This window comes from Pempheris klunzingeri, chromosome 6 (assembly GCF_042242105.1).
Source record: "Pempheris klunzingeri isolate RE-2024b chromosome 6, fPemKlu1.hap1, whole genome shotgun sequence".
In the NCBI taxonomy this organism is placed as follows: domain Eukaryota; kingdom Metazoa; phylum Chordata; class Actinopteri; order Acropomatiformes; family Pempheridae; genus Pempheris; species Pempheris klunzingeri.
In genome coordinates this window covers 10,236,821-10,249,121 of record NC_092017.1, presented here as the reverse complement: position 1 = coordinate 10,249,121, position 12,301 = coordinate 10,236,821, and the positions used below count along the sequence as shown (strand labels likewise).

At 41.1% G+C, this 12,301-nt stretch overlaps 1 protein-coding gene across 1 annotated transcript; it reads right to left on the bottom strand.

Annotated features, from left to right (window-relative positions):
• Positions 1–8,812: 8,812 nt before the first annotated feature.
• On the bottom strand, positions 8,813–10,866 carry LOC139203021 (granzyme G). The gene is made up of 5 exons (XM_070832652.1): positions 10,785–10,866; positions 10,455–10,614; positions 10,131–10,266; positions 9,654–9,881; positions 8,813–9,548 (listed from the first exon to the last, which is right to left on the bottom strand). The coding sequence occupies exons 1-5, from the start codon at positions 10,840–10,842 to the stop codon at positions 9,384–9,386; spliced, it is 747 nt and encodes a 248-aa protein (XP_070688753.1). The 5' UTR covers positions 10,843–10,866; the 3' UTR covers positions 8,813–9,383.
• Between the last annotated feature and the right edge of the window lie 1,435 nt (positions 10,867–12,301).

Below are 12,301 nucleotides of genomic sequence, written 5' to 3'. Positions count from 1 at the left end.
ATCCGTGAAGAGCACAGGGCGCCAATGGCAAATCTGCCAGTCTTGGTGTTCTGTGGCAAATGCCAATCGCCCTGCACAGTGTTGGGCTGTAAGCACAAGCCCCACCTGTGGACGCCAGGCCCTCATATCACCCTCATGGAGTCTGTTTCTGACAGTTTGAGCAGAAACATGCATATTAGTGGCCTGCTGGAGGTCATTTTGCAGGGTTCTGGCAGTGCTCCTCCTGTTCCTCCTTGCACAAAGGAGGAGGTAGCGGTCCTGCTGTTGGGTTGTTGCCCTCCTACGGCCCCCTCCACGTGGTGTACTGGCCTGTCTCATGGTATCTCCTCCATGCTCTGGACACTGTGCTGAGAGACACAGCAAACCAAGACCAAAGAGCTGTCAAAGGACACCAGAAACAAAATTGTAGACCTGCACCAGGCTGGGAAGACTGAATCTGCAATAGGTAAGCAGCTTGGTGTGAAGAAATCAACTGTGGGAGCAATTATTAGAAAATGGAAGACATACAAGACCACTGATAGTCTCCCTCCATCTGGGGCTCCACGCAAGATCTCACCCCGTGGGGTCAAAATGATCACAAGAACGGTGAGCAAAAATCCCAGAACCACACGGGGGGACCTAGTGAATGACCTGCAGAGAGCTGGGACCAAAGTAACAAAGGCTACCATCAGTAACACACTACGCCGCCAGGGACTCAAATCCTGCAGTGCCAGACGTGTCCCCCTGCTTAAGCCAGTACATGTCCAGGCCCGTCTGAAGTTTGCTAGAGAGCATTTGGATGATCCAGAAGAGGATTGGGAGAATGTCATATGGTCAGATGAAACCAAAATAGAACTTTTTGGTAAAAACTCAACTTGTCGTGTTTGGAGGAGAAAGAATGCTGAGTTGCATCCAGGGAACACCATACCTACTGTGAAGCATGGGGGTGGAAACATCATGCTTTAGGGCTGTTTTTCTGCAAAGGGACCAGGACGACTGATCCGTGTAAAGGAAAGAATGAATGGGGCCATGTATCGTGAGATTTTGAGTGAAAACCTCCTTCCATCAGCAAGGGCATTGAAGATGAAACGTGGCTGGGTCTTTCAGCATGACAATGATCCCAAACACACCGCCCGGGCAACGAAGGAGTGGCTTCGTAAGAAGCATTTCAAGGTCCTGGAGTGGCCTAGCCAGTCTCCAGATCTCAACCCCATAGAAAATCTTTGGAGGGAGTTGAAAGTCCGTGTTGCCCAGCGACAGCCCCAAAACATCACTGCTCTAGAGGAGATCTGCATGGAGGAATGGGCCAAAATACCAGCAACAGTGTGTGAAAACCTTGTGAAGACTTACAGAAAACGTTTGACCTCTGTCATTGCCAACAAAGGGTATATAACAAAGTATTGAGATGAACTTTTGTTATTGACCAAATACTTATTTTCCACCATAATTTGCAAATAAATTCTTTAAAAATCAGACAATGTGATTTTCTAGATTTTTTTTTTCTCATTTTGTCTCTCATAGTTGAGGTATACCTATGATGAAAATTACAGGCATCTCTCATCTTTTTAAGTGGGAGAACTTGCACAATTACAGTACAGCTGAGCTACTGAAGAGCAGTGGCACACATCACTGACAATTTCAGTCATTAAATGCTTCCTTGTTTCAGGTGTTTTTGCAGTTTGCATATGCAAATGATGTGGCTTTGAACCACAGAGCATGACAAAAGTTAGAATTTCATGATGCAGGTTTAAATTCAAATGAATGAATATGGTGCATATGGTTTACATACACCATATGTAGCATTATATTGATGCCTCTTTTGTATGAAACACAGCTTTGAGGATGTATGTTGACGTTTCATGCTCAATGTCGTGGCCCCTCTGAGGTCTCACAGCCCCAATGGAAACATTATTCTAATTTTGTCATGTCATAAGGCTGCATACATTGGTGAGATCTGCATATCTCATCTTAGCCTGATATCTCATATCTTAGCCTGAGATATTCGCTTAGCAGCTTGTCTCCAGAGGCCATCTTCCTGATGTATTTCTGGATCTTGGTTGTTTCATCATGGACAGTGGCTCTCATGCTCAGCAGTCCTCGGCCTCCCTCAATCCGCTTAGTGTACAGTCTCAAGGTGCTGAACTGGGGATGAAACCCTCCATGCATTGTGAGGAGCTTCCTTGTCTTGATATCAGTGGCTTGCAAGATGTCAAGGAGGATGGGAGAGGACAGAGAGCAGCTTTCCATCGGTGTGCATACTACACACTAACACTTTGGCTTGTGTACCATGCTCATAGCGCTAACAGTGTGACAAAAAGATCTTTGTCTTGTTCCTCGTTCCTTGTCAAAGTGGGATTTCAAAATGGCCACGACACACTAATGCAAAGGCCGTAGCAGCACTTACTTTAATAGACAGCAATTATGATACTGCAATTGACCCTTCGCTAAGCCCCTTTGTCCCTTTGTTGTTAGCCACTGCTACTCACTGTCAACACTGCCCACACTGTCACTAACTGCACTCCCTGATGAAATATTATCTAATTTTTGGAAAAATGAAAAAGCGACCTCGGGCAGAAGCAGACAGAAGAGTCAATTCTTCAATTATTAAAACGACAGCCCCACAGCCAGTAAATGTCCGCTACAAGCTGGCTGATGAGTGGCAGCTCTAACGTTAAACATTGTTTATTTGTATGCAATACTATCAACACTGTAATGACACAAGGATGGTTGAAAATCAGCAAAGTTTCCCTGTAAGGAGCAGCATCATATATGCACTGATCAGTCCTGTCAGATCTCAGCATAATAACCCCTCTTACCAAATGTCATGATTGAGAAATTGAATGGTACCTGCAGCTTGGGTCTTTAGTCACTTATAATCAATACAAGGTAAAAGCAGCATGTGCATACTGTACAATAGGTGTTAGACCCTGGTTGGAGTTAGCTGATGCTACGCTATGATTGCCCAGTCTGTGTTTGAGGGGTGGGACTTAGTAAAGTGTCAACAGATGATAGAAAAGACTTTAATGAAAAGCACTTGAAAAATTGACTCAGATATGGTGGTTACAGAAAACCAGGGCACGGACTTAAACTTAAACATTAATTCCTACAACTAACAGAAAACGACAACAGTGAGGACACAACAAGCTAAGCACTAAGTACATGAATGAATGAATGAATTAATGAATTAATCAATTGATTAATTAATTAATCAATTAATGAAAAAGTAAATCAGTTCGGTTAGTGCCAATTAAATTGCTGACTTAACCCAGTTAGCAGAAACGAAGCACTTGCTTGTCCATGAGTGGCCTCTGAGTGAGCTGGGATGAGTCAGGAGAATGATGAAGAAAGCATTGATGCAGAGGGATGGAGCTGAAAATCAGGCAATCAAAGTTGGTGAAGCAACAAGGACAACAGAATGGGCATTTCACACTGGTGACCAAAAAAAAATCCTCTGTGATCTTGTGTCTGTGTCTCTGATCTCTGCACAAATCATGTGTGTGACCTGTGGACGTTGTGTATGCTGCTCAGCCAGTATCCGTCAGGTGCAAATGGTCAAAAGGATGGTGTGTTGTGACAGTATGTTTACTAATTTGTTTCTTACAATTTTTTTGATGAATAACCTCTTTTTGGAATAAATCTACTTCAACTTTCCTGAGGGTCGAGACTAGACCTATGGTGTTTATTCTTTTGTCATTGATTAATTTATTTATTTATTGGGAGTCGCTAATGCATCCCCTTTCTTTGGCCTCCATAAGCCCAAACCGTTCCATCCAGATTCTGATTTGAGATTGCTCTGTGACATCCTTTTGAAATGCTCTCACATCGCTTATCTTTTACAGGAAGTACAGATTAATATCATAAACCATTTCCTTGACCTGAGTTGTGAAACAGCAGTATGTCACTCTTATTTTCAATTATATGTGTTCAGAGACCAGAATGGATCCTATACCCTTCATTTTCTTCACTAACGAAGACTGTGTCATTTAAGTAGGAATTCCTTGTTTCCATCAAACATGTTTCATACACTGAGGTGAGAATAACCCCTCTGATATCCCCAAGAACACTGTGGATGTAGATGTGATAGGCCTGTGATGGCCAGCAGCTGTGGCTTCTGTGGTTGAGGATTACTCGGCTGGATGAAGTGAAAGCAGCCCATACACAGAAAGACTGACCACAGCATAGTTCTGGGGATATTTCTGACCTCAAGGGAACCTGATGAAAATGTTGATGAAACAAACCAAAACTGACAACTGTTCTTTAACATGTGACAAAATGAGCACAGTGGGCTATCGCAGAGTTTACATAATTTTTCATGGTTTTAAAAGGACTCAGATTCAAATTCAAAGCAAAAGAGAACGATGGACTGAGAGATGGCAAGCTGGTCTGTGACTTTGCTTGAGATCAGATCAATGCTGGGCATGCTGGGCTAATTTGTCGGGGTAGTTGTGGTGGGCATTGGGGGGTTAAGAGTTCTCCAGAACTGTTGTTGTACATGGATTGCTGAAGGAGCTTAAAGAGCGGCTTGAGTGAAAGAGCTGTTGGCCTTAGGGTTTGCAATTGGAAAGATTGGAGGGCCGTCAGACGGAGACGGACCACAGACAGCCAGCCACTATCCAATGGCTAGCACTTGTTTGTGCCCCCAGATATGTGTGTATGTTACGACCAGAAGCTCACACAAGAAGACAGACTCAAATGCTTGATGTGAGGCAAACAGGTGGTAAGAGGTGCAGTTTATTGTTGACTAAGATGTTCGAATGCTCGACACAAGGGTGCAAGACGATCTGGCACAGGACAGGGGAGGACGCAGACAATATATACACCAGGGAAAGGAGCACAGGTGGAAACAACCAGGGCGGGGCAGAGAATCGCAGGAGCAGGAAACACACAAGGGCAGGAAGCCAAGGGGCCTGAATCGAGAGGGAAAAGTTGAACGCTACAATAAAATTGGAAATACATAAAACATATGAACTAAACTTAACAAACTTGACGAGACATAACAGTCTAAAGCACAGTTCAGGCAGTGTTGAGTAGCTGCCCTGACACACCTAATTCTACATGGCTCACTACAGATGGTTCTGCCTCTTCCTTTGTAATGTTGTGACAGTTAGTAGTTGGGGTCCTGTGGCCCTCTGACGTTAAAATTCTCAGTATCACTGCTGCTCTTATGCCCCCTTTTTGCATTCTTTTATTTAGTTTGTGCTGGACCTTGTGTGTGCTTTTATTGGTATAATTGTAGTTCCTGTTGAAATGTTGTATCTTAAAGGAAGTCCATTTTCCCGTCACCTTGTCTCTGGAGCAGTTTAAGGTCCCCCTACAGTGTGTCCACAAGTCTTTGTGTGTCTCTTGATTATTATTAGTTCTGCTTTGTGGGCTTTTATTTATGATACATGTTTATGGGCTAGGATAACTCGATCCTATAATCCCTTAATTTCCTTGTGGAAATATTCAATTGGACAATTGCTGTGCATGTGGTCCTCAAGACCATTGACTGGAAAGACACTCTGTGGCTCATGCTGGAAAGATTCCTTGGGCGATACACTGGTTATTTCAACCAGGTAGCTACTTTCCTGACCAGCAAATGCAAGCTATTGAAACTACATCTAAAGTTAAATGTATGAATATATGGACGACATCAGGTGCCTCAAATTGGGCTTATTTTGTCAGTGAAATGAAATGTCGTATAACGCAACTCTTCACCAGCTTTTTATGCAATACAAATTGGAGCATTTGAACAAATCATTCACTGTCACCTTTCATCTGGTGTCACATAAGGAAAAAAGTAATTATATTCACTTGAGATATGAAGCAGGTATATTTGTGAGATATGGAGTTGCATCTGATTGACCAGCTGTCATTTCTGCCACAGTAAGGAGCAAGGCCAGCAATACTGCTGCCCAATTGAAGTGTAATGAACAATTATATCGTTATACTGCTGAGGATTAAACAGGCTGTTTCATCCGATGTGTGTGTGTGTGTGTGTGTGTGTGTGTGTGTGTGGAACGCTGGAAAGCAAATGACATGTAAGGTTTAAAATGAACAACCAATCAAGCAAAGCAGGTAAGTGCCCTGAGGCTCCTGACCTCCAGGGGCCAATGAAAGCCTTACATTTACCATGTGAGTGTTGTTTTGTGGTTATTGGATGTTCACTGGTGTGGCAGAGACTTAACTGCCACACTATTACCTATGCAAACAGATAACATGTTTAATGATTGAACCTTGAAGAAATAAAGGCCTTTACCAGCAATGTAAAGCATATAATGAACAAACAAATATTTATTATATGCTATAATATGATAAATAATAAATAACAGCTGTCTACAGGATGACATGACAGATGACTAGATACAGTGGGGCAAAAAAGTATTTAGTCAGCCACCAATTGTGCAAGTTCTCCCACTTAAAAAGATGAGAGAGGCCTGTAATTTTCATCATAGGTACACTTCAACTATGAGAGACAGAATGGGGGGAAAGAATCCAGGAAATCACATTGTAGGATTTTTATTGAATTAATTGGTAAATTCCTTGGTAAAATAAGTATTTGGTCACCTACGAACAAGCAAGATTTCTGGCTCTCACAGACCTGTAACTTCTTTAAGAGGCTCCTCTGTCCTCCACTCGTTACCTGTATTAATGGCACCTGTTTGAACTCGTTATCAGTATAAAAGACACCTGTCCACAACCTCAAACAGTCACACTCCAAACTCCACTATGGCCAAGACCAAAGAGCTGTCAAAGGACACCAGAAACAAAATTGTAGACCTGCACCAGGCTGGGAAGACTGAATCTGCAATAGGTAAGCAGCTTGGTGCGAAGAAATCAACTGTGGGAGCAATTATTAGAAAATGGAAGACATACGAGACCACTGATAATCTCCCTCCATCTGGGGCTCCATGCAAGATCTCACCCCGTGGGGTCAAAATGATCACAAGAACGGTGAGCAAAAATCCCAGAACCACACGGGGGGACCTAGTGAATGACCTGCAGAGAGCTGGGACCAAAGTAACAAAGGCTACCATCAGTAACACACTACGCCATCAGGGACTCAAATCCTGCAGTGCCAGACGTGTCCCCCTGCTTAAGCCAGTACATGTCCAGGCCCGTCTGAAGTTTGCTAGAGAGCATTTGGATGATCCAGAAGAGGATTGGGAGAATGTCATATGGTCAGATGAAACCAAAATAGAACTTTTTGGTAAAAACTCAACTTGTCGTGTTTGGAGGAGAAAGAATGCTGAGTTGCATCCAGAGAACACCATACCTACTGTGAAGCATGGGGGTGGAAACATCATGCTTTAGGGCTGTTTTTCTGCAAAGGGACCAGGACGACTGATCCGTGTAAAGGAAAGAATGAATGGGGCCATGTACCGTAAGATTTTGAGTGAAAACCTCCTTCCATCAGCAAGGGCATTGAAGATGAAACGTGGCTGGGTCTTTCAGCATGACAATGATCCCAAACACACCGCCCGGGCAACGAAGGAGTGGCTTCGTAAGAAGCATTTCAAGGTCCTGGAATGGCCTAGCCAGTCTCCAGATCTCAACCCCATAGAAAATCTTTGGAGGGAGTTGAAAGTCCGTGTTGCCCAGCGACAGCCCCAAAACATCACTGCTCTAGAGGAGATCTGCATGGAGGAATGGGCCAAAATACCAGCAACAGTGTGTGAAAACCTTGTGAAGACTTACAGAAAACGTTTGACCTCTGTCATTGCCAACAAAGGGTATATAACAAAGTATTGAGATGAACTTTTGTTATTGACCAAATACTTATTTTCCACCATAATTTGCAAATAAATTCTTTCAAAATCAGACAGTGATTTTCTAGATTTGTTTTTTTTCTCATTTTGTCTCTCATAGTTGAGGTATACCTATGATGAAAAGGCCTCTCTCATCTTTTTAAGTGGGAGAACTTGCACAATTGGTGGCTGACTAAATACTTTTTTGCCCCACTGTAAATAAGGCAATAAAACACCTATAACTAGAATTATTTATTATACCTGGCAACAGGCTTAAAAAGATATAACAGAAGTATAATATGACGACAAGGTGACTCACTTCCAAAAGCAGGTAGCGATCAACAATAGAAGGGACTCTGTGAAACCTTTCCTTTGTAGGCTGAGTAATCTATTATATTTCCCCTCCATATGAGACAATATTAGCGTAGCTTGGTAGGCCTCTGTTATGTGGCAACAGCCACCTGTCCCATTAGAACTGCACCACTCTGTGTTTACTGCAGAACTTGCAAAAGTCTTTTGAGTGTAATTTTCTTTACATAATCATTAATGACCAACAGCAGTCTCACTCTGTCTTCCATTTTTCCTTTTATTCTGACAGTCCAACATTCATTTCACTATAGCATCATGTTAGCATGCTTTAGCTTGCAAATGTCTGTTCCTGTTTATGTTCATACACCATTTTTGTCTCTCCTTAAGGTACAACTCGTTTTTTTTCCAGATATGATAGTTTGAGGATTAAGTTTCAAGTAACATCTGATTCAATGTATGAGCGGCTTGGTCATGCATAAATATGTAGTGTACTTTAGCCGTGATAATAAGGCAAGGTTGCCTTATTTAATGCTATAACAAATGCAAAATATGCTCGTATAACTGTTACAGCACATGCTGTCAGTGTCCACCCGGAGCAATGCCCTGCCTGTCTGAGACAGTAGATTAGATTTAGAACTTTAAAATGAGTGGAAAGTTTTGGTTCTGACTTCAAATACTGAATACTGAACCTCTTCTTGCATCAATACACTTTATTCACAAGGAGGCAGTGTTGCGTTTTTGTTGATTTAATTCACACTCAGACAGTCAACAGAGGACCTGAGAGGACATGGTGGGAGAGCAACACTTTATTGTTTAAAAAGATGGTACAAGACAAACATAAACTTAAACACTGTGTTATCATTGAGTCAAAATGAGGATGCACAAAGTAATAATGCATTTAATGTATATATGTATTTAAGACCAAGATGATGGAATGTCAACAGGTGTTACATCTATTTTAGAGCATTTGGTCCACACACTGAGATTGTCATCTCAAGCAATCTTTAATTTGTGTAACATTCAGTGATACAAAGTAGTAGTTGTCAAGCTTGTAACCCCTTGAAGCAGAAAAATGCAGCTATAAAGAGCGAATAAAAAGCAAAATCGTCAGTTTTTTTCTTTTTTTTTGGATGAAAAGAATCGGCTTTTGAAATATTCAGTCCGTTGACTCAACATGCCAAACAAAAATGTAATTTGGGAGGAAATTTTGATCAAATCTGTGTAAATCAAGCAAGTTCCAACCTTGAACAGTCTCATCATTATGGAATCTGTCATGATATCAGCATCTCAATTACTTGCTCTAATACATATAAACTGAAATAGTGTAAATTCAGATGTTGAGATTTAATCACTCAAGTGCTGCATTGACTAGAGCTTTCCATGATGCTTCATAATCTCATCGATCCAGTCTCTGTGATCAGGAATATTAGTGTAACCATGGATCTTCGGGTCACCTGAGTATGGTTTGAAAGTAAATGACACCACCCCGTATGCTTTTTCATCTTCACAGACCAGTGGACCACCAGAATCTCCCTGGAAGTACAAACACAGTAGGCAGTGATTGCTTTGATAGTGAAATGATTACTACAGTCAACAAAAAATTTGTTTGTTCATGTTATGTTACAAATATGTACATACCTCACCCGGTCCGATCTCTCCTTCAGAGCAATACAACATACACTTAGCACAATGCTCCTTGTCAATTAGTGTTATGTCGACTTCCATGAGTACAAAAGACATGTGTTTTATGTTCCTGTCTGCTCTTCCCCAGCCAGAAACTGTACACGATTGTGGCAGGGAGCCATCACTTTGGCCTCCAAGAGCAATGGGCTTCACATTTTTGTTGAAATTTGCCTTTGAGGTCAACTTGAGGAACAGGAGAAATAAAAAATACAAAAAGGAAGAAATATCAATTCAAATTTCTCCAGTGTTCACAGGTGCCTGTTGTGTTTTATATTACTGCATACATTTTACTGTACTGCATACATTATATCAGGCCTGCCTTTAAACAATCAATACAGTATTTACAAATAACATAATCAGAGAATAGAATAATTTCTTTTATAAAAATAGACTAAAGCAAATTTTTTGTATTAACTGCAAATATTTTCTTACCTTAAGAAGCATTATGTCATTTATTTTGGGCTCAGATCTGTTGAAGTCTTTATGTGGAAATGCTTCCACCACAGATATACGTTGTATTTCTTCATTGTCATTGACATTGTGAACTCCTAGTAAGGCTGTGTAAGACCTGGTTTGACAAAATTAAATGCAAAAGAAATATCAAAGAATAAAATGATTTGTACAATTCATTAAACCCTCATGACACATATTTGCTAAATAAAATTAAAGTTTCAGTCCATGGGAGAAATTCTACCAGATGTCCCAGAATTCCTAGCGCCATAACTGTCCATAGGTAAAACATAATGTTAAACTGACCTGGCCTGGCAGTGGGCTGCAGTCATCACAAACTCCTCATTCAGAAGGAAGCCTCCACAGTGTTTTGTTTCACCATCCTGAATTTGCCCCTCCAAAAGCACCATGTATGGCCTGCTGTGTGGTGCAGCCACGTGGCCTCCATAGATTTCCCCTGTCTGAACTGGGGGAAAAAATACACACGTACACAAATACATACACATAAATGCAATACACATTTAATAAAATACATAAAACACATGCGTCCTCTTGCATTATATGTCCCACAGTGTGGAATATATTCCCTCGTGTGCTGTAGTCTACAGCCCATTAAAATGCCACTTAGCTACTTACCTTGGCCATCAAGAGTCAGTACAAGTATGATTATCAACAGTCCACAGTGGCTAAACATGATGCGATCACAGGACAGCTGAGCTACTGAAGAGCAGTAGCACACATCAGTGACAATTTCAGTCTTTAAATGCTTCAGGGAGAGAAGGAAGTGTTTGTGTAGTTTGCATATGCAAACGATGTGGCTTTTAACCACAAGCATGAAGAGAATACCTCAATGTATCATATCCATAGCATGACAAAAGTTAGATTTTCTGAAGACAGTGTTTAATGAGGTAGATATGTGTGTTAGATTTACAGTGTAATGTAATATTGAGCTGGAATGAAAAATATGAATGTGGTAATAATGCAGTAAGTAAAGTAAAGACTGAGGTTGCTGGGAAAGTTATGATTTTTACTTAAGACTCTTTGTTTCGCAAATATTTGGCCAGAACACCCATTTCCATAAATTTAGATCACATGAAAAGCCACCTCTTAATTTTTATGTTAGTGACCACAGGTCAACTTGTACTTGAGTCAAATGGTGCAAGCTTGAGCATAAATTAGGCCAGTGCAGAACTGTGATATGATTTGTTATAATTTCTCCACTGATGCCTCTGTGGTAACACTCACACGGCTTTGTCTCTATTGGCATTTCATATTCAAAGCTGTGGCTTTCTCAGAGGAGTCTTTATGTCTGTCAAACAGCCCCAAAGGTAACATTATTCTGAAGTTATCACGTCATAAGACAGTGTATAAAAATAGGATTTGTTTGAAAGTGTGGGTCGTGGAACTTAAAATGAAATGTGACCCCTGAGCTACCAGAGGAATGAAGAAGTCATTAGGATTCTGTTGGAAAGAAAAGGAGATCAGTCGGCAGACTGCATTTTCATAAACCAGTATTATAATAAAAGAGTATTTCAGTCAGTCTTTTCCTTTTAAGTAAGGAGCCACTGTAATAATAATAATAATAATTTCTTTATTAGAGAAATGTATATGTAACATAAATCAAGCACAATTATAATGTCTGCTCAAAGCTTGTGGGCTCTGCCGCCTTACTTGTTTAAGTTTGGCAAAAATAAAGGAAAATAGACTTGTGAGGTACTGACTGCTGTATCTCAGGCCATGGCTGTATTTTAGCAACAAATGAGGGATGGAAAGTACAGATGGATATTAGCTAAGAACGAAATTCACGGATCAAACATGAATGAAATTCTGTAAAGAAAAGATATGAAGAGATTGGCAGCTCTGACAGCGGTGGTGGCTATAACCTGTTTCCCTTTTTCCTTGGTGTAGTCAGGTCTGAAAGAATGCAGCTTACTGACCACAGAGACAGATATGTCTGTTACATCACTTCCTCAGTCTAGACTCAAGTATGTCCGTCCTCTATCTTAGTCACAAACGTTACTGTAATTGTTTTGAAGGATGCACAATAAAGTTTTCATGTGTTGAAGAAGGGGGAAAAAGAAGAGGTGGGGGTAGAGGAGTGAACAGGTTTTTGGGAAGTGAGCTCCTGGAGTTCAGGGCAGTAATGGGAATTA